The sequence below is a fragment of the Aulonocara stuartgranti genome (assembly GCF_965226115.1).
Source record: "Aulonocara stuartgranti genome assembly, chromosome: 17".
Taxonomy (NCBI): Eukaryota; Metazoa; Chordata; class Actinopteri; order Cichliformes; family Cichlidae; genus Aulonocara; species Aulonocara stuartgranti.
The window spans coordinates 30,273,991-30,297,285 of NC_138953.1; the positions used below are offsets into that span (position 1 = coordinate 30,273,991).

The 23,295-nt window shown below is 41.1% G+C and overlaps 1 protein-coding gene across 17 annotated transcripts in view; it reads right to left on the reverse strand.

Annotated features, from left to right (window-relative positions):
• The window catches only part of cacna1c (calcium channel, voltage-dependent, L type, alpha 1C subunit), a 218,366-nt gene that overhangs the window by 11,158 nt on the left and 183,913 nt on the right, over positions 1-23,295 (reverse strand). For 9 of the 17 annotated variants that reach the window (XM_082510506.1, XM_082510507.1, XM_082510509.1 and 6 more), the window contains 19 exons: positions 23,035-23,118; positions 15,949-16,128; positions 13,355-13,492; positions 12,001-12,066; positions 11,530-11,621; positions 8,971-9,133; positions 8,609-8,736; positions 8,218-8,314; positions 7,754-7,856; positions 7,419-7,520; positions 7,094-7,221; positions 6,832-6,972; positions 5,711-6,075; positions 1,165-1,293; positions 916-1,043; positions 712-809; positions 489-585; positions 295-403; positions 44-212 (listed from right to left, as the gene is read on the reverse strand). In XM_082510506.1, coding sequence (XP_082366632.1) covers positions 44-212; positions 295-403; positions 489-585; positions 712-809; positions 916-1,043; positions 1,165-1,293; positions 5,711-6,075; positions 6,832-6,972; positions 7,094-7,221; positions 7,419-7,520; positions 7,754-7,856; positions 8,218-8,314; positions 8,609-8,736; positions 8,971-9,133; positions 11,530-11,621; positions 12,001-12,066; positions 13,355-13,492; positions 15,949-16,128; positions 23,035-23,118 — 2,517 coding nt within the window. Of the gene's footprint in view, positions 1-43; positions 213-294; positions 404-488; positions 586-711; positions 810-915; positions 1,044-1,164; positions 1,294-5,710; positions 6,076-6,831; positions 6,973-7,093; positions 7,222-7,418; positions 7,521-7,753; positions 7,857-8,217; positions 8,315-8,608; positions 8,737-8,970; positions 9,134-11,529; positions 11,622-12,000; positions 12,067-13,354; positions 13,493-15,948; positions 16,129-23,034; positions 23,119-23,295 lie in introns of those variants that run through there. The other 8 variants (XM_082510512.1, XM_082510511.1, XM_082510505.1 and 5 more) reach the window with 6 other exon arrangements.

The window sequence follows — 23,295 nt, forward strand, 5'->3', positions numbered from 1 at the left end:
ATGATCCTATACACAGATACAGCTACATATAACTCATACTCACTGCTTCCACTAGACTGCCTGCGCTGCCGTGACACAGCGAGCTGGAGTCTTTCCCCAACAGCGACGGCACAGTGAGCGACACCGGCCTCGGTGCCCTTTGACTGGACGCTGGCATGCTAGGGGTGGGGCTAGGACTGGGCACCGGGCTATTCCCATTACTGTCATTGTACCTAGGAGGGGAAGTGATTTGTTTTAAACCTTAAAAACGTCACTTGTGCTTAAACTGTTTTTGGAGCAGCTTTATTTTCTTACCATGGGCCACAATTGACAGAGGGCAAGCTGGTATTGAGCTTTTCATGGGAGTTGGAGCCCTCTAGCCTCAGAGAGGGAACTCGCTGGTAGGAGGCATCACTGCATTGAGCTAAGGAAAGTATAAACATTAGTTAGAACTCTCTCACTGATTTAATATGACAAGGACAGAAAGTGCTTCAAAATTCTTGGTTAACCTGTGGGACTTGCTGGAGGTGTGGAGCACAGCCGACTGAAGAGGGTCGGTGAGTGGCTCCGTCTTAACAGAGGACTCAACCCTGCTACAGCCAGAGCCTGGAGGAGGAGAGGGAGAGAGTTAGAGAGGAGCTGCCGGGAGGATTATGATTTCTTTGCACATCTTTTTATGTGCATCTGTAACTCTGTGTGTTTGCCTCTATTATGTAGGCGTCCTGAGGCTACCTGATGATGTACAAGATGTAAAGGTACAGCCGTCTTCTGAGAGACGTCTGGCCTCGACTGTCTCCGGAGACACTCCAGATGGAAGGACGATCTCCGCCCTGACATCAATGCCACAAATATGCAAAAACACAGCACGTAAAGATGCGTAAATGACAGCAGGCGCAATTTATACGCAAGATTTTTTTAAAAAGTGGGTCTTCTCACCCAGAGAAGTGGGACAGAGGAAGACCCTCCTGGGAGACTGCCACCCTCCTCCTCCTCTTCTGTCGTCGACTTCCTCCGCTTCCTCCATGGGAGTCAACTGCTTACAAGTCTCATCGTGATACACCAGCCTAACAAGAGCACACAAGTGCATAAAATAAAGAAAAAAAGTTGTGAAATATTAAAGGCTTGGGGAATAAATGTGCTTTTTTTTCGTTGCTGTTTTTGAGTGCATATGTGTTTAAACGCTACATGTCAGACGAGAGCGAGTGGTCATCCTCATGGTACACCCTGTCTTCAACATAGCTCTCGTCGTATGTCTCCTCTGTTGACCCCTCCCCTCTTCGGATGATTGGCAGATGACTGTCACACGAGTCTGAGCTACAGACAAACAAGCAAACGGCCGAACAAACAAAAAACACAGAATGAACATAAAGACGCACGACACACGGAAAAACAGGAAGACAGACAAGTACATGTAAATACACTAAAAATTATTTGCAATAAAACTGAAAGGAGAAACCCATGGATGCTTAGCTACTGCATGTAGGAAGGCAAAGGAGGAGGAGAGTCTGAAAAGAAGCGGGTGGATATTGCAGCTATTTTCTTGAAGCAAAATGGTGAATAGCAATAAAAGGCAACACCTGGATTATAGCAATTGATAGCAAGACTGAAGTTCAGACATCTTTAAAAAACACAGAAGAGACTATATTCTGAAGGAATGTTGCTCTCAGGGAGCTCTATTTTAATACAGTACTTTTTATGCTGCTATCATCATTTGAAGGTCAGTAAAGTCCCAGAATCTGAGGCTATTGCTTTCTGCGAATCACTGCTTATCAGAGAAAAAAGCTGGAGCTGGCGTTTTTGGCGTCACTGGACAGAAGGAAATTTCCACAGCAACCTTTCATACAGTTGTCTGATAGGAAACTAGACTCATGCACCTTCTCTGGGCTCTGACAGGCTAATCACAAATATGTTCAGACCAGACCGAGTGAATTGTAAAAGTAGCGTAAAGAGCTAGCAAGACCATGTAGCGAGTCAGAATCTGTGGTACGATGGGTTAGGTACGAGACTTTCCCTCAGGAGACTAAGATTCAAATCCAATTTATAATATACTTGTGCTTGTCTGGTGCGAGGAGGTTATAATTCTCTTTGCGTCTCAAAGATGTCTTCTTCCCAGTCACATCCACAGTTGCGGTGAGAAGTTTATTTACATTCATCATGGGCATGAATGCCATGGTAATTTGGGGATGTTCTTTTTCCAGGGTGGAATAATTGTACAGCATACATCTTTAATAAGTTTAAAAACAAGATCTATATTTATTCTGGATTTTTTCTAATCCACACAGGTTCAAAAGTATACCCATGGGCTCAAATATATAGATACACCCCACCAATTTTCCATTAAAATTCCCTTGGCAAGTTCCACCTAGACCAGCCATTTGGCTCACCCATGTGGGCAGCTGCAAATATCAGTCGAGCTTAAAGGTGTCGGTTCTGGAGCAGAGGCTCATTTCTTGGTTGGCATTTTCTCAGCCCACTGGGATTTAAAATGCTTCATTGTGGATACTAACACTCGTCTTCCAGTAGTTTCTTTGGCAAAGTAGTGAAACATCAAAGTTAAAAGAGATCGTAGAACCTTCAGAACCACCTATTAAAATATTTAAGTTAACGCATGTATATATTGAGTCCCACATGGACAAGCCAAATGACTTCTGGAGAAATGTTTTATGTTCAGACGGAACAAAGACTGAGACATTTGACATCAGTGAAGTGAAGTAAAGATGAAGCTATGATCCAAAAAATGACCCCAAAAACAGATGACAGCAGGTTTTAGAATGGATAAAGCAGGCTGCCATTAAGCTTCTGCCTTCCCAAAGACTCAACTTCAACCAACCAATTTAAACGAACTCTGTCAATTCTGCTAAGAGTAGTCAAATATCTAGCCAGAATGATCCTGGAAGCTTGTTGAGGGCTACCAAATCATCTGGTTCAGGTGGAACTTTCCACAGGATATTTAACCAAATATTAGAGGGGGTGCATTTATATGCTTGAGCATGTATGTGTAGTTTTGACCCTGTGTGGATTAGAGACAATTCAAAATAAATTTAAACTTGTGCATGCAATTCAGTTTTTTTTAAATCATTAAAAATGTATGCAGTAAAACCATTCCTCATGGGGAAAAAAACACAGTTCAAAGAAATCACTAAATGGTCCAAATGACCACAACATTCATGCCTACAATGAATGTATGTAAACTTTTAACCACAACTGTATTTCATACCCAATACTCAAGCTTTAAGGAGACATTCTGGCATTTAATTTTTATTCTCTTCTTCTTCACCAGATGTGTTTTTACTTCCAAGCAACAGCACTTCAGTTTCCCAGAGTTTCGAATTAAGAGGCGTAATATGATGCCAAGTTTCAGTTTCAAGTCCCAGAATTTTTAATTTAATTTTTGTTAAGCAGCACATAAACCTCCCCAAACAACAGTGTGGTGAAGAAAAACAAATCATGTGGGAAAAAAACAATCAAACAAAAAAAACTAAAAATGCCAGATGTCCCTTTAATCAGCTAACGGTTCCACGGCAAACTCTGGGTTAGAACAACGACCTAACTTGATGATTTTGGCTAAGCCTTGGTGGATCTTAACCTGTTACTGAACTGATTAAATCCAGTCCATCAGAAAGCTTATACTTTGCTTTGCTTGTACTCAAGTGTATTATTTTAGATTCATTACTGTCCAAGTAGGCCTACTGAATGGGAAAAACTGCGGACATACATGCCAGCACACACAATCAGTTATCGTAACTAAAGTGTAAAGCTGGCTCAACATCCCAACAAGTGGGCAAAATAAATCAAGGCAATGATATACATATTAACTGACTGCTGTTTTTAAAGCCTTACAAATACAGTGACTTAATATGTGAAGTCGTTCAGAGAGGGATGCTAGTCGAAAGTAATTAAGCCACTAAAATCAAAATAAATGCAAAGTTTGGTAATATATTTTAACTTGACATGGAGCAATTAAAGCACAACTTTCAAAACATATAAACCAAATTTCATGAATATACAGTCACCGGCCACTTTGACAGGTAAACCTGTTTATGAGCTCATTAATGCAGATATCTATCAGAGTGTTATTGCCAGACTGCTTTGAGCTGATAGGAAGGCAGCAGTACAGCATTTCTAAATGCAACAACACTGAACCTTGTGCTACAGCAGCAAAAGACTAAAGAAAGTGCCATTCCTGTTAGCTAAAAACAGGAAAATAAGGCGACATTTTACACAAGCTCAAGCTCATGATGAAAAATGATCTTTGAAAAATACTGCTGTGACAATCAGATAGTGGACTCGGAATTTGTCCTAAAAAAAATGACAGGATGGATTCAACCTGCATCAATAGTACAGGTGGATAGTGATGCTTTGCACCAACTGATCATCGTTTTAACACTACGGCCAGCCTGAGTATTGCTGCTAACTATGTCCATCCCTTTATGTCCACAGTGTGCCCACCTTCTGATGGCTGCACATTATTTGGGGTGGCTGTACCTCAGTTGAGCAGGTCATCTACTAATAGGAAGGTTTGGTTGTTTGATCACTGGCTGCTCTAGTCTAGATCTCATACAAGTATTCTAAGGGCAAGATAATGAACCCCAATGTGCTCCTGATGCATCCATTGGAGTAATAATGTCTGTAAATCTTAAACAAAAAGCACTTTGGTGTAGAAAAAAGTCTTTAATGAATGATCCTGAACTGGTAAATGAAGAATGTTGCATGAAACACTGAGTACTCAAATACAGCTATATAAGAATCAGTCCATCATGTCATGAAACTCATATAATCCCAAACTAATTTCTTGACAGTGAGTTCTATGCACACAAATGGCCTCCAAAGCCACCAGATCTCAGTCCAACCATCACAGCAGCAGACATCCAAGAAAGGGTCTGAGTCCAGTAGAGCACCTTTAGGATGTGATGAAAGGCAAGATTCACATCATGGATGTGCAGCCAAGAAATCTACAACAGCTGCGTGACGCCATCGTGTCAAAAGGCAGTTTGAAAACAAAACTGGGTCCAACCTGGTACTAGCAAAGTGTACCTATTAAAGTGGCAGTGAGCGTAGAGCACACATTTCCACATTTGCATTAAAATTAGCAAATAAGTATAAGCTTTCAGATGTTTGTATGTTTCTATACAGTGTCTAACCCAGATCTGTCATATTACACCCCCCCCCCAAAAAAAAAAAAAAACCAGCATTCAGAGAAGCCTTGATAGGAAACGTTTGGCCCCATTGAACCAAACAGTCTATCTACAGCTTTGGTAGCTGATTTTTATAGTAACAGCATGTAGCCTGCTTTTTGCTATTGCAAAATAAAGCACTGTGTGCATAGCAACAAGTGTTACTATAGCACCCTGACAGCTATGTTATTTTATATGCCATTATGAGATTACAGACACACACACACACTCTCTCTCTTTCTCTCTCTCTCTGTCCCCTGGCAACATACCGCATGAGGCTGTCATAAAAACACGTCCTGCTCGCCACCAGAAACAAAAGACAGGGAAAGAAAGCAGGTAGTAAAAAGAAATAAACAGCTGAATTATTTATGTCTATATGGACATCTTTTTTGTTAATTATGTTAAAACAAGGCAGTTAAATATTTGTACTAATGCCTGGGCTATGGAAGAGGAAAGCAAATTATTCACAACACAATCAAGGAGCACATAAAGTAGGAAAGAAGCAGAAAAGTTCAAAACAAGGTGTAAATGGAAGCTGCTGTTGAGCCTGCACTCACCTCTTTGGAGGAAAGCACCATGCAGATCTTGGCAGCAGAATGGGGGTGAGTGGCTGCCCCGTGTGCCCATCCACAGTGCTTATAGATGGGCTCGGGAATCGACTGATGCCCTGGGTTGCCACCCCGGCCATGCCAGTGTTGTTGGCATTGTTGATGTTGGCGTTAGAGTCTGATGAGGAGTAAGAGGAAGGGGTGAAAGTAGTTGAATCCATGAGCTTCTCATGAGACGGGCTCTCGCCTTCACAAGGTGACCCTTTTTGGCTGATGTGCAAGGGACGCTGGGTAGTGAAAGACTGCGGGAAGGACCCACGGCCATCGCTCTGGTTGTAGTAGTTGACATGGTTGCCAAACAACCCTCCTGTGCGCTGTGGTGTGGGCGGAGACGGTTGAGATGGAGGAACACAAAAAGTTGAGAAGAGAAATGGAAAGGTTAAGTTAAAGAATATCTTAATAATGTACAGCACCACACCCCAACATCCATAATTCAAAACACTGCTTGCAGCAATGATGGGAATGCAAAGCAAAAAGCTTTTATCAAAAGGCAAAAAACTTCAGAACATTTTTAGTAAATGAAAGCAGACTGATAAAATTAAATAAACTGGACACTGGAGTTTTATTTTCTATTAACCTTCATTTTAGCTAGGCACAGGCTGTCTATTTTTGGTACACAATGCAAATACAGCAGCAAAAAAAACTAAACAAAACAGCATATGAATGTTATAATGGTGGCGAAAATGAAAGGTCGATAGCATAACTCACCCTCTTACTGTAGAAGGAGCTGTGTGTATGTGTAAGTATGTAATCCTTACAGTTGCAGCGCTGAATATTTGTTTAGTGATTATAGTGTGTAAAATACTGCTGTGTTTATTAAAAACTTATTTTCATTGGACCCCACACATCCCCCCAAAATCCATAAATATAGTTCAGTGAGTGTAGCATTTTGTAGCCAAGCTATGTGGTGGAACATGAGGCTTTTTTTATTATGTCTTCTTGACTAAGCACATGCAAGAATGCATGTTTATGTGCATGATGCAATACGGCTTCAAGCTGGCGTTGATCATCTCTCTCTCTCTTTCTTTTTCTCTCTCTCTGGAGAGTGAGTGAAGGTGTGTGTATCCAACCTTTACCCTGAAGATATCGTCCTCAGACGCCGCTGACACAGGCTCCTTTACACCTTTATCCAGCTCCTCCTCCACATTTAGGTCTCCGGAGATGGCTCTCCTAATCTCCGGACCGATGTCGTGCAATGTCCGCAGGCCCGCCTACACACAGACACAGCAGTGTTGCTTACATATCATGTTGTAACCCAGGAGCAAATTTCGAATGTCAGAAATCTACTTCTGTAATGTTTAGCTCTACTGTGGACAAAACTTGTCTGTATACCTGCAGAGAGAGTGCGGTTTTGGGGGGCACCTTGGCCACCAGCCCTTGTTCTTTCCTTTTCTTAAACTTGCGGAAATATTCCTGGATGAGGAAGGTGGCGTAGAATTTCCCGACTGTTACCTCGTCATCTGCAGAAACAAAAAAACAACAACATCATTAAAAAAGATTAATGCTTAAAATTAACATGCTGCAAGATTTTTCAGAAACTCCACTGCAAGTGATGCAACCAAGGTTTTGACCACAGTAAGGTGACAGTAATGTCTATTGGAAACATTCACTTCTTAAATATTTGTGCATAAGAAACTGTGCTGCAGGGTGTACATACCACCAGCAGGGGGCACTACTTGATCCAAGAGCTTCATACTGGTTCTCTTCCATATCTTCTTCACTATTGCCCTCAGTTCCTCATTGGCCTGCTCCAAGTTCCCTGCACACACAAAGCACAGTATGAAGTACACATTATAGATTCAAACTAGAATTTCCATAGTTGGAAATTACATTACAACCCCTCTATAAAATAGGTTTTAAAAAAAGTGGGGCAAAATAAGAAAACATGCAATTTCACATTGTGCTATCAAGTATGATGATGTGCCCACTGGTGCGTACATGTGTGACCTTTACAGTTGTGTGCTAGTGATTGCCCCCATACGTGTTTTTTACCTTCTGTCTTTATCCTGAGTGCGGTTCTGACCAGGGCAAACAGTGTGGCGTTGAACATCACTGTTCCGTCGCTGTTCAGAGGCATGTTCATCGACACCAGACGCTACGTGAGATGAAAAACACACGCACCTTTTTAACACAGTGAATTGCCCTAACAGCTGCCAACAGATACTGGCAGCTGACAGTTTGTTAAAAATACGCAGACAGCAGTTCAACTCTAAGGACGCTAATCTTTCGTTAGAGAGATTTTTTTGAGATATTTTCCCAGGTACGATTTGTTGTCAGTATGTGTTTTGAGTCATTGTGCAAGGCGTTATTAGCTGTGCATATGTCACCACTCTAATACAACACAACATGAGGATTTTTTTTAACTCATGCAGTGATGGTACTTGAGCTGTTATGTATATTTTTGATAACTCTGCAGCCTTGTTTAGGAATTTGTGTGGCCATGCAAGTGTGTTTACCTTGCAAGCCACCCTGTGTGGACAGAGCTTTCCAAACCCGAGGGGAGGCTGGATTCTTCTGAGCAGAGTCACCACATCAAGATGTTTTATTCTCCCCCTAAAAACCAGCATAGATGTTGAATTTTAGAGACGCTCTACACTAGTGATTCTCAACCACGGATAGAGAGTACTCCAGGGAGTGTTTTTGCAGTAGAAACAGGATGCACGGACAGATTATTTCAACTACTTGAACATAACTAAGGATTTAATTAAAGAAATAAATTGAGCAGTTTTGAGCAGAAAGCTTCCCTGTCTACTAAACTATAAGCAGTAAAAATACACAGCCAAAATAAATGCATGAATATATGTTTGAAACAGATGAAAAGTGGCAAATATAGCTTTGTAAACTTACTTAGCTTCTGGGTCATATTCAGCCCAGATCCTCTTGAACTCGTCAAGATGATGTGGCCCCAGGATCGACCAGTCACGCGTCAGGTAGTCAAAGTTGTCCATGATGACGGCCACAAACAAGTTGATGATCTGGGGAAAATCAGAAATCCATAAGTTTCTATCGTACCACTCTAAACAATTATAGACCTGCCAGTTCAATCAACATGTACTACATTTCTCTACAGTCTATTAAATGTAACACACAATTTCAAAGTCATCTTTCTGGCACATTTTGAAATATGTTAATTTGCTATTTGTGGTTATGACAGTCACATGAAATACTCTCCTTTTACTAATTAAAATTAGATGTGTGCCTGTACTCACCAGGAAGGCACAGAGCATGTAGAAGCTGACAAAATAAATGATGGCAAACTGGCTGCCACAGTCCTCGTTGGACGAGCTGCTTTCATTGGTTGATCCTTTCTCACACGGCTGTTTGGGTGAACACGCCAGCATGATCTCCTGCCACGCCTCACCTGTTGCACATCTGATAGACAGACGCATGCACACAACCAACCAAATATGCATGGACGCCGACGCAAATGCCGGCGTGCATGCGGTTGTGAGAAAGACACACAACAGAAACAAAGAGGCACACATACACACATATTGAAATGCATGCATGTGCGCATGTATGCATTCGCGCATAAAAGCATGGAGTGAAGCACACACATGCACATTATTACAAAGACAAAAAGAGAGAGACGCAGATGTTAGACTTTGTTCTTATTACATCTGAGCATATAAAATATGACTATGTATAAGCACTTTATATATATATATATATATATATATATATATATATATATATATATATAGTGGGGCAAAAAAGTATTTAGTCAGCCACCGATTGTGCAAGTTCCCCCACTTAAAATGATGACAGAGGTCAGTAATTTGCACCAGAGGTACACTTCAACTGTGAGAGACAGAATGTGAAAAAAAAAAAATCCATGAATCCACATGGTAGGATTTGTAAAGAATTTATTGGTAAATCAGGGTGGAAAATAAGTATTTGGTCAATAACAAAAATACAACTCAATACTTTGTAACATAACCTTTGTTGGCAATAACAGAGGTCAAACGTTTACTATAGGTCTTTACCAGGTTTGCACACACAGTAGCTGGTATTTTGGCCCATTCCTCCATGCAGATCTTCTCGAGAGCAGGGATGTTTTGGGGCTGTCGCCGAGCAACACGGACTTTCAACTCCCGCCACAGATTTTCTATGGGGTTGAGGTCTGGAGACTGGCTAGGCCACTCCAGGACTTTCAAATGCTTCTTACGGAGCCACTCCTTTGTTGCCTGGGCGGTGTGTTTTGGATCATTGTCATGTTGGAAGACCCAGCCTCATTTCATCTTCAAAGTTCTCACTGATGGAAGGAGGTTTTGGCTCAAAATCTCATGATACATGGCCCCATTCATTCTGTCCTTAACACGGATCAGTCGTCCTGTCCCCTTGGCAGAAAAACAGCCCCATAGCATGATGTTTCCACCCCCATGCTTCACAGTAGGTATGGTGTTCTTGGGATGCAACTCAGTATTCTTCTTCCTCCGAACACGACGAGTTGAGTTTATACCAAAAAGTTCTACTTTGGTTTCATCTGACCACATGACATTCTCCCAATCCTCTGCTGTATCATCCATGTGCTCTCTGGCAAACTTCAGACGGGCCTGGACATGCACTGGCTTCAGCAGCGGAACACGTCTGGCACTGCGGGATTTGATTCCCTGCCGTTGTAGTGTGTTACTGATGGTGACCTTTGTTACTTTGGTCCCAGCTCTCTGCAGGTCATTCACCAGGTCCCCCCGTGTGGTTCTGGGATCTTTGCCCACCGTTCTCATGATCATTTTGACCCCACGGGATGAGATCTTGCGTGGAGCCCCAGATCGAGGGAGATTATCAGTGGTCTTGTATGTCTTCCATTTTCTGATGATTGCTCCCACAGTTGATTTTTTCACACCAAGCTGCTTGCTTATTGTAGATTCACTCTTCCCAGTCTGGTGCAGGTCTACAATACTTTTCCTGGTGTCCTTCGAAAGCTCTTTGGTCTTGGCCATGGCGGAGTTTGGAGTCTGACTGTTTGAGGCTGTGGACAGGTGTCCTTTATACAGATGATGAGTTCAAACAGGTGCCATTCATACAGGTAACGAGTGGGGGACAGAAAAGCTTCTTACAGAAGACGTTACAGGTCTGTGAGAGCCAGAGATTTTCCTTGTTTGAGGTGACCAAATACTTATTTTCCACCCTAATTTACGAATAAATTCTTTACAAATCCTACCATGTGGATTCATGGATTTTTTTTTCACATTCTGTCTCTCTCAGTTGAAGTGTACCTCTGGTGCAAATTACTGACCTCTGTCATCATTTTAAGTGGGGGAACTTGCACAATCGGTGGCTGACTAAATACTTTTTTGCCCCACTGTATATATATATATGATTTTTATCCATTCAGTTTTGAGTTCCTCTGCTTATCAAGTGTCCAAGTATACTGTCATTCTTAATGGAGACTCAGTGCCATGTAGGGGTGTATCCAGAATAAGAAAGGATAGACATTTTTTGAACTTGAGGAGAATAAACTTGGTGTAATGCTAGTAAATTATGTGTGATTCCATCCTTTCAGGTTCTGTGGTTTTTGTCCCCCTTCATGGAATCTTACCATCATCACAACCAAGCAGAAAAGAGGAAGAAAACCTTCAGGGCGTTTGTCGTAAATCAACATCAAGCTGTTTTTGGCTGCTCCCATATAGACTAGCATGTTTGATTTGGCAGTTTTTAATGCCAGAGCAGTTACACAAACAAAGTATACAGATTAGGAGAAAAGTGGAATAACAAAGACGATGAGGGAGTAAAAAAGAGCAAATGCCCAAATTAATCACCCTTACCTGAAGAGCAGCAGCACCGCCTGAGGGAATGTCTGGAAATTGTTGTTCCTGTTGATTTGCATGTGGTCCCGCAGAGCTATCTTACCAAACATCTGTATAGGAGGGGAGGGTGTAGTCACAGCACACAGCATATGATGTCAGCATTGACAAGTGAAAGTCGGTCACATTTAGTGGCCAGACATCCCCCAGCAAATCAAACCAAAGTGTCTCCTACTCATCGTCAGTGAAACAAACAATACAACAGCTTCCAGGTGAAACAGAGAGGAAGCAGAGAGACAAAGACAAACAGTAACTAAAGAGCAACAGAGAGAGGAAGATAATGGGAGAGCAAAATAACAACTTGACCAAACAGGAACTCTGAGTGACAAGACTCCAGGGGGACAGACACAGGACGGAGGCTTGCTAAAGGAGAGAAGGTGAGAGAAGATAACAGTGGGAGGGAAACAAGGGGATAACAACCTGACAGCTTACCTGCATGCCAATGACGGCGTATATGAAGAACAGCATCACTATAAGCAGAGCTACGTAGGGCAGAGCCTGAAGAGAGGAGAGATGCATCAGTGGCAAGTTTTCTGCAGGCTTATCCTACACCAGAGCTGGAGTCCATTCATTTTCATTCAAATCTCACTCGTCCAATTAATCTTCAAAGTCACAATCTATTTTTTTCTTTTCTTTTTTTTTTTCTTTTTTCAAACTTGTGAAAGTGAATGGATCTGCAGTCTTGTGTGGCACAACACCAAAAACAATCCAGGACAAATCATCTGACTTCAGAGTGAAAAACCTCAGCAAAATACAATCTGTTCTCTGGACTTAGCCAGGAGATCAGTCCCAACATACAGCACATGCACCAAACAAGGGCAGAACATTGTTTTTCTATATTAAGACGCATTAGCAAAAGTGCAGGACTGTGCTCCTGGCTAATATTACTCCTGTGTATAGAAGGGCAGGGCCAAGTCATGATGAATAAATGAAAAAGTTAAAGCCTGCTCATAAATTAAATAAATTCTATAAGCGCACAAAATATTAATGCATAGCTCAAAATGATATTCACAACCACTGCTGATTTTTAAGCCTGTGGTTCAAACAGGCAGCAGTAGTACAACATGAAGTGGCCCGTCTCAGCTAACGCAAGAGAGAGAACAGATGATTTTAATGTCCCCACAACTCTCTATCAAATGATTTCACTTTTTTGGTGGAGTGCTTCGTTAAACAAAACTTGTCTACGGCTTAACTCGCCTACGGGGAATGGTGAGCTCTCAGGGGTTAGTAGTAGGGCGCAGGGTGTTTGACGGTAATAAATAGAAGAAGAAGAAGAAGAAGAAGAAGAAGAAGAAGAAAGAAAAGAGGAGAAGTGGAAAGACGAAGAAAAGATTTCTCGTTAAGGTATGGATTTTTTTTCCTGTTTTCAAACTTCATAATCTGCTTCTGTAGTTAGACTCCCAAACATCCTCTCCATTACCTCACACCATCCCTCTTTTTTTTTTAAAAATAGCATCTACCTGACCTTCTACGCAAGTAAGAGGTGGGGATGAGGAGGGACAAGGCGAGGCAAGGAAAGGTAGCTTGTGAGACTCTACCAGGCTGGATTTACACAAGAACAAGGGCATTTATAGCTGCATGCATCTCAGAACTGAAAATAATTTTTAAATTTAATTTACAGACTTTAAATGTGTGGTTAAAATTAAAATGTCTTGTAAAATCTCTTAAAAAACAGAACTTAAGTGAAAGCAAATAGAGCTCTGAAAGGAAGGACAAAGAGAGCCACTTCTCCCTGTGTAAACCCAACCCCCCTATTCTAGCATGTTGTGTCCGGTTCTCCCCTCACTTGGAAGGATTTGATGAAGGTCCACAGCAGGGTCCGAATCCCTTCCCCGCGAGACAGCAGCTTCACCAGCCTCATCACGCGGAACAGCCGGAAGAAGGTGATGGAGATCCTGGCGTTCTCTTCAGAGTTCTGCAGTCCCTTTTGGTGGGGTTTGGTGTTTTTTTTTTGTTAGAAAAAAAAAACACAGGACGCATGGGAACACATGCAGATAGATAGGGAAATGAAGCAAACGCACACGCACACACACATATACACACGCACGCGCATAAATGATCATGAAAACATGCATATGCACACAGACATACAAGTAACATTTGTATCCATATTTCCACCCACACATATGAGTGTTAATATGAATAAAAGGCACACACATACGCACACACACACACACACACACACACACACACATACAGAGTTAATAAATGGAAACTTGCGTCCTACAAAATCCCATCAAAATCAACTGACACAAGAGATCTGGGAGAGAATCGGGCAGTCATGCTTACGTGTATGACTTCATGGAAAAATCCCTTGACATTTCTGATTGAATCCGCTTCATTCATGTTTACAAGCATCTGATACACCTTAACGCTGTTTCTTTGACCTCACCACACCGCCACCATAATCACAACAAAGAAAGCGTCCAATTACAGGTAAATCTAGCCATGCGCTGACATTTGACAAACAGGCTTTTAAACACTTTTGGGACCTCTGAAGTAAATCTTCTGCATTTATTCTGCACTGCTATAGACTAAAAATCTAATATCTGAGACTGGGACGGAGAGTCTTCCATCGATGGAGGTAAGCACTCTCATAAATCACTGTTAACAACTCACGGTAGATACAATACAAAAATCCGAGCCTGTGGGCTGATTCCTGTTTCAATAAATCATGCAGACAGGCTAATTGTTTGTCACAGATAAACTGGCCACCTGGAGAAAGAAAATCCAAGGATGATATTCCAGAGGATAAAGTTATTACTGCCCAGTGCAGTGACAGCCATGTAGAAACACTATTTACCTGTGTGGTAAATCTCCATATCTACACCATCTGTGTACTGTGATCTTCTAGGTCTCTTTTTATTTACAGAGCCTCTAGTATTTTGCATCTCCAGACATTTACGCATTCAATTATTTGAATTTTTGCTGCTTTATTAGGTAAGGTTAGCTAAGGTTTCTGTCATCCACAGGAAATAAGTCTGCGATAAAATATTCAGCCATCTAGCAGAGTGCTATTCTAATACAGATTTATTTATTTATGCTGTTCCTGCTCGTTCTCCAGAACAAAAAGGCAGAAAAACAAAGGCAACATCAGAGTTTTTGTACAGCACGATGCACACAACACAGCAGCTAACGGCCAAGCTAAGGAATAAATATCCACAATTTACACCACAAATGACAGCTGAATCGGGTGAAAGCAAGGATATCGGCTCATTAGCAATCCTAATGACAAAACTAGTTATGCAAAATTAAGGAGAAAATCTCCAGTTCACCATTATCTGACTGGCCAGTATGCACAAAACAAACCTGACTACACGCAACGTGTAACCAGAGGAGAGCTGTGCTACATCTTTCGTCACTGTAACAATGAAATGTGACCCAAAGAAACACGGCATCAGCCTCTCTGACCTCTGAATCTGCTTTGCCACTTGTATTTTTCCAAGAAGCCATTAATTCTTTATGTTAATCCCACAAAGAACACACAGTGTGCTCCCACAAAGAACTTGCCATTCTCCACACATCCTGCTGCAGTTTGGGATAACAGATGTTGCACGGTGCGTTACTTTTCAACATATTACTGATCTGATTTGCATTCATTATTTGCACTAGTCACTTGCTTTGTGTTGCAAATAAATCAAAGTTTGGAAAAATGACTAGTCACTTCTATTTTTATGTAATTCTGGGATAAAAGCTTGTTGACAAGTAACCGATAACATGCATTATCCCAAACTCCACTGCCAGATATGCTAAAAGTGGCACATCCTTCTGAGGAGTGGAAAATCACAATTCTGTACTGCATGTAAATACCACAATTGGACCACAGTGGGCACCATTGCACCATTGAAAGAGTGGGGGTGGGGGTGGGGAGTGAGCAGAAGAAGTACAGTGACAGTAAGTGTAACAGAGAGAGAAAGAGAGCCAAAGACAGACACTAAAGATAAGGAATTGTTGGAAATATTCAGAGACAAATCACAAGACTGATTCGTAAACAGACAGACAGATACAGACAAAGAGACAGATACAGACAGATAGATCAGTGGAGAAGAGTGAGAAAAAGAGAGACAGCGTGACCATGATGGCTCGTACTGATGACGAAGCGCGAAAGATACCACTTCCATACGGAGGGCAACTTGCAAGCCATGGGGAGGAAGTGGGGGCAGCTTGCGCCATGGCAAGAATGACAGCCACCAAGGAAAGTCACAAGACTCCAGTGATACTAGGCCTGCATAACGTACAGTGTCCTTCACCATATAGGACTACACATATATATACATTTAACAAAGCACAAACAACAGCGATATATATCTCGGCATGCTGCAGAAGTTAACAGCATGAGCGACAGAGGGGGAGATGACAGGGTGGACGAGAAGATCATACCGTGGATGGCATAGCAGAGGGAGGGATGGAATGATGGAGGGATGAAGGGATGGTGGAGGAGGTAGGGCGGCGGGCGAGGTTACCGTCGGAGCGTACCATTGGCCTTACCACAGGGGGGTGAGAGGAGGAAGAGGAGGAAGAGGAGGACGAAGAGGACGAGGACGAGGAGGAGTCAGCCGGCTTTAAGGAAAGGCAACAAACATCAGCACCAGAGTAGCGCCTTGGTGTGTGTGTTTGTGTCACGGTGCAAGTGTGTTTATGTGTGTGTCTGTGTGTTTTGTTTGTTTGTTTTTTTGAAAACGAAAAAATAAATAAATCACAAACCGACAGAGTTCAATCTCTGATCGAGACTCATATGGTGGTGAATAAATATAATCTCATCAGAGCCAGATATTAGAGGGAGATATTTGTGTGATATTACTGCATCTAGAGAGTGACCTATCCTCTGCGAGGGCCAGATCAGGCTGAATCACTTCTTATCAGAGATACTAGAAGACTGAAACATGTAGTGATGAGAGATGGTGGGAAATTTCTGTCCTTGAGGGACAAAAAAAATGAATAACGCTCAGGAGCTGCAACACAGGGGGTGAGAGTTGTCGTAGAGTGTGTGTCTATGTGCGAAAGCTTATATGTGTATATGATCGGGGATAATTTAAGTGAATCTACATTTAACCAAATTTACCTACATTAATCAGGTGCATCTTTCACCAGAGAATAGTCACAATTCATGTGAAATTAAGCTTTTTTTGGAAGTTTTACTTTGAAGGAAGCATCCACAGTTAAGATGCTGGTAAGATAACATATAAAACTCTGTAAGTTCCACTAACTGCAAAGACGATGCTAGACTGTGGAAATTAGAGCTTGTGTGTGTCTGCATGTACTAACGAGCACACAAACCTTGTGCTGTAGGGAGCCACCCACTGGTTTTCCCCGGCACTGCAACATTTCAGACTGCTGGGAGTGATAGATTAACTAACAGTTCAATCTATGACTCGGAAGCGCGTCACTCTGCGTTAGAAATGGCCGTGTTGAAATACCCCTCACAAAATAAACGCATCATTACTTCCTGTCCTTGTTTTCAAAATCAAAAAGGTCTGAGCGGGTGAGTTTAAAGGAAGAGAGAAAGAGGGTGTTTAAGAGACACAATAGGAAGGAAATTAAGGAGAAAATTGGGAAAGAAAAGGAAGAGTAGAAGAAGGGACGGAAGACATGCAGGGAAATTATTTTAGAGAGTTGGAAAACAAATTAAAAGAGGAAGAAAACAAGGAAGGAAGGATGAGGGATTTTATGGGATTTCAACAGGGCCATCTACACGCCTTTATGATAACACACACACATACTAACGATGTACACAGAGTAAAAAGTCTTTACGATGCACCACTTCTCTAAATAGAAAACGTAAATAATAGAAAAACAAAAGTAATAATCTCTTCACATAAAAAAGGAGATCAGGCATAGCAAGCCTGAAGAGAGAATATGACTATATGTCTGTAGGAAGGAGGGAGGGATAAAGGAAGGATCTGCAGGAAGGAAGGACGGAAGGGTATAGGGGAGGAAGATAACCTGATTTATATTAAGTGTGGACTAAGTAACAAACTAAAGGCATGTTTGAGTGTTTTTCTGAGGATTATGATTAAGGGCCATTGTTTGCAATGTGCTTTCATTTCAAATTGAAATCAAAGCTTTGACACAGAATCCAATTAAACTTAAAATATCCTTCATTTATCTTCTTTTAAAACAGATCAAAAGTAAAATATTGATACTACACTGAATTTTTGGCCCTGGAAGATCCTCAAATAAAATATACTTTTAGCAAAACACAAATTTAGTCCTAAAAAAATAATCAAACAGTCAAATTATAATATATACACAATATATAGGCTGAACTACAGTGCAGATGTGAGCACATTTAAAATGGATCCGAGTTGTTCACTCACATTGCACGGCAATTTTTTCAAGCAAAAAATTTCATCAGTTCAGTCAGTTTAATGGGTAACATGTGTGTCATGGGATTATTCTTACCCGTTAATTTACGTTACAGAAGCTCGAACATATTTTTGTTTCATTTGTCATATTTATGTATATTTTAAAACACATGTTTACATATAGAGCGGATAATTGTGGACCTCGTAGGGCATATGAAACACACGAGAGACCCATGTTACCCAGCTTTCATTTTATGTGAGCAAGCTGCACCGCAATCAAACGTCAAAGAAAAGACAGAGAAAAAGAGAGAGATAAACATCCATAAAAGAAGAGTTCAGTGCATTGAAAAGGCTCAGAAAAAGAGAAGGAGGAGGAGGATGGAGAGGAGAAGAAGAGGCATTCCGAAGATAGAGAAAGAGATGCAGTCCATACTGGCATTGTCCGCAAGACACCGCTCAGAGCAAACCACTACTGATCTGTTCAAACTACTGCTACTCAAACCAAAACCAAAACGTAAAAGAAACCATACAAGGTTTAAGAAGCACCCGCAGGTTTCTGGGGAGAATTAGAGATCCAGGATTAAGGGGATATTCGGTTTTAATGACCGGAAGATATGCGGCTAATCTAAGTCAACCAGGCACCCAAAGGAGCGGCGAAGTGGGTGCATTTAGATTGGATGTTTTAAATATTTACTACAGGCAAAGTGATAAGGTTTTAAACGCCAGCCTGTTACTGCACTCCACTGTACACTCGTGTACATTTGAGAGATGCGACTAAGGAGATGGCGGCTGTTAAATACATTCACTTGTGCTTTCGTGGCTGATGCAGTCGCAGGCTAAGATTTTAAATGTCTATGTGACAGGGCCCCAGTTCAAAAACGGTCAAGAGTTCTCAGAGTGCGGAGGGTTTCTTAAAAAAAAGACACCGGAAAAGAAAAAAACTACAGGAGATAAAGACAGAAAAGGTAGCTTGGGCAGCGCATCGCCCAAATTATTAAAAACTACCAGAGGAGAAAATGAAGAGGAGGAAAAAAACAAACAAACTTGGGGCATGCCTTTAGGTTAGAGGTTAGAAAACAATATGATGAATCATTCAGAAGGAACTGCAAACCAATTAACCAAATCAATCAATCTCTCAATTAACCAACTCACTCAAATCAAAGGCAATCTCCAAACCAAAGTGCTAAGTGCAACATCAGCAGCTTGTATAGATGACAAAAGTGGATATCTCTGGCCCAACACACCTCAGTCTTAAGGTGGTTATTCAACCTGTTTATTTAAATTGACATTTGTGCCTTTCTAAACAGGAGCTTCAAGATCAGATACATTATTGAAGATACTTTATGATCCTTTATTGAGTCCCTTGACAGCAAATTGTTCTAATAACTAAATAGAAAAACGAAATAAAGAACATATCTAAGCATACCCAAGCAACGATAAGCAGCTTTGTCAGCCTCTCATGGGGACAAATGCCTTCCTCATGGCATGAATACAAGCGCTTAGCTCATACATGCCTGGAATACAGTAACTGTACTGTATTTGTATGCCTCACCGGTGCTATCTGAGGAGGAAAAGCTGCATATGAAATAAAGTACTGATCTACATCTATGCATGCTCTCTTCCTGCTTCATGTTTTCAAACCAGTTGGAATTTTTAAGCTGGTAATATGTGGATCCCCAATCTTAAACAGAAAAAGGCTGTATTTATTGTGACCTCCTAAATAAAAGTCTTTTAGTGCTCTTTATTATGTTAGATTAGAAGACTAATGACTGACTTTGAAGGACCTTGTTCTTTCTAGCTGAGGGACAGCCAAGCTATGCTTACCAAAAAGACTGGCTACACCTAGCTCTTTCCAAGATCACTGTAGAGAACACCAGCACCACTATGTTTTGTGACTGAAATCAAAAAAAGAGATGGGTGGCTACTTTCTTTTTACCCCTTCACCACAACTGGGCCAGCTCTTCTCTCCTGGTGTCTTTATTTTCCTTTTCAAGTTATGCTAACCCTCAACTTTGACTCAAACATGTAGTCAGAACTCCATCAACATTATACTAATATTAAACACTTACTTCTCTAAGTTAGGGTAAAAGTACTGATTCTTGAAGGTGCTATGTCCTTGATTTAGTCCTTAGGAGGTCTTAAAATGCTCTCAATACAGCCTCAGATAAACAACAAAACTAAACATATTATACTGTGTTATTAATTTAACAAAAAATAAGTCAAAATCCAGAAGCCATGTGCAGGAAATTTATCTCTAAGTCAAACCATACAATGCTAAGGGACACTGCAAAAAAAAATCCTGGAAAAAGCTACATCTCATGCTCTACAGGCCTCAGTTAGTTATTAAGTGATAAAGTTCATGACAGTACAAGTAGAAAAAGAATGTGTAACTATGCCACTACAGCTTAGGTTTGCAAAATTGCATCTGAACAAACCACAAGACTTCTGGAATAATGTCCTTTGGACCAAGAGTGGAAATCAAAGTGGAGATGTTTGGCCATAATGCACAGCACAACATTTGGAGAAAACCAATCACAGCACAAACACCTCATACCAACCACTCCAACAGTGATTTGAGCTTGTTTTGATAGACCATCAACTCCTTTGAATACCAAAGCATACAAGGGTCAAACGTGAGGCGATCGGTCTGACAGCTAAGGTTTGGCTGAATTGGGTCATGTAACAGGTTAATGATCCGAGGCACAGCAGCAAATCTACAACATAAAGGCTAAAAAAAGAAAAGAATCAAGGTGTTGCAATGGCCCAGTCAAAGTCCTCAATGTTTGACACACTGCTTCTGGATTTTGGCTCAATTTTTGTTAAATAAGTAAGACCTAATTTTAAGAATTGTTAAGGACTAGATAATTTAAAAAAAAAATAAATGTCTTGATGTATTTTAGAATTGACAGAGGGTGAACTTCTTTTTTTTTTAACCATAAGTGTATAGAGAATTACACTTGTTCTCGTGTTTTGTTTTTTGCTTTACAAAAGATGCAAAGCTTTTCAGATCGAAGGGAAACCATAAAAGCAACTTTAATGATGGGCAGGTAGAAGAAATGTCGAAGTAACATTAAGGTCTTCGGTGAGGCCGATCATTAGTACAAATGCACTTTCCTCTAAGGATAAATGAAAAGGACTGTGCAGTTCTTAAACTCTACTCCTGCCAAAGAGCACTTTCAGTACCACATGAATTAAACACTAACTGTCCCTGAAGTGTAAATACAATAGACACTCAACATTTGACTTGTGTTTGGGATATTCATTCTTATTCAGCCCCACCACTGACCATAGGGCCTCCACGTCGATGATAAATGAATTCATACATACATTTACATAAATTTCATGGGTCCCGAGTAAATCCATTTATGGATCAAATTGTTCCCCATGTCTCCACATTGCTACTGTTGGACAAAAGAAAATGCAACTCGTGTATGTTTCTCATAGCTACCTTAAGTTTTTCTCGCTATATATAAACTCAGAGCGCTTTTCTTCTTACCCTCAAAACACTGTTGTTATAATATGAGAATCTGCATTTGTTCCTTTATTCAGAATATAATTTCTGCATAAGATAAATTGGATACAGTAACAGGCCTGGATATACCACTGTTGTATCTGTCATGCTATACAGTGTCCATCATGCCAGGGGAATGTATCCCCTAAGGCAGTGATGAAAGACCAAATAAAACCAATGTGTAATCAAACCAAGTGCTGAGGAAATGCAATCGGTTCTATTGACAAATGCAATAGTCTCTGATGCTACTGATACTAAGCAGACCGAGGCGTGAAAACATATCTCAAGCAGCTTCAAATGTTAAAAGCCGCACTGAAAATTTGGCATTTTCACACTGCTTCTAATAGTAAAAAAGTGATTAGGATTGCTTGGGAAGGAGGCATTTTCTTACACAAAAAGAAAAAAAACCAAAACAAAATTAAAGGACGCGATACCTTACCACGTCCAAAGATAATCAGATATGGGAACAAAACAAAGCTCAAAAACTACAAAAACCCTTCAGAAGCCAGTAGTTTCCAGTTTGATTGGGCCCCATATGGCTGTTTTATCTGCCAGACTTACTCAGCCATCTCTTAGGTTAAAATATTGTGCAGCTGCAGTTTTCCTAATCATTTGAAAGCATGCGAGATGGGTATCAGCGCTCGGTCTGTTTGTGTGTGTGGGAATGGCAGAGCAGGCAGGCAGGAAGGGAGGGAGGGAGTTTGGACTACTTACGTTAACCTCAGTGATCGCTATGTCAACAATGCTACCCACAACTATCAAGGCATCAAATGTGTTCCATGCATCAACAAAATAATGCTGTGTAGGGATGGACAGAAAAGGAAAACAACAAAAGAAAAGGACAAAACATAAGACATTTAAAAAAATGGAAAGAACGGAAATTAAAGGAGAGAGGAGAAAAAATAAGATAAAAACCATTACATACATGAGCACTGGAGTTTTTAGTAGGAGTAGAAAGGGAAAGAAACAACAAAATTTAAAAAAGGCTAAAAAAGAAAAGAGGGGGCAGTCTGAAGAAGATAGACAGCACAGGTAGAGCAGCAGCGATCGGTCATGCTTGTCTATGAGAGGAAATGTCAACAGGAACAGGAACAGTAAGGAACAATATGCAACAAAATCACAACTAAAAAAAAATGAGAAAAAGCTGCGTAAGGCTGTTTGTGATTGGTCAGTGAGTTAGTTCAGTTAGTCAGGGGGATCAAACCTGAGTGTCACAGTGTGGCCAAAAAAACAAAAGAAAAGAAACCAAAAAACCCAACAACATTTTAGATACTGTGAAGAGTTAGGAAAGAGGACGCAAGACAGAAACCTTTGTGCTCAAAGCTAAACCCTGCCTCTGTTTCCTTGACTTTTTGTGAAACCCAGGAAGAAGCTTGTTCTCGCTCAGGAACCTCTGTGGCTGTGGGTGGGGGGAGTGGGGGTCCCGTGCGTGGCAGCGGCCATCTTGGTTTTAAGAATGAAAGGAAGAGAAGGAGGAGGAAGAAGAGAAGGAGGAGGCTGACAAAGAAGATAGATGAAGAGAAATGACAGCATGACAGAGAGTAACCACAAAGGAAAGGAGAGCAGAAGGTAAGACAGAGTGAGAGGACATGAGACAGAGAGGGAGAGACAAGGAGAGTGAAGTGGGAAGGGGGGGGACGTCGTACTTACGTTGATTTCACTGAGAATGACGTCTATTATGCTGCCAATTACGATGAGGAAATCAAACACATTCCAGGGATCACTAAAGTACCCCTACACAGGATGAGGTGAGCAAGAGGAGGAGGAGGGTAAGAAAGGTAGGTTAGAAGGAAAACAACATCTGCTGCCACTTCGCAGCCCCTATCAAGGTGGTATGAGGTTGTACAGTACATTGAGGAAACAGAAAGAAAATCAGCTACACTTGATGAACCAACACATGAAAGGATAAGA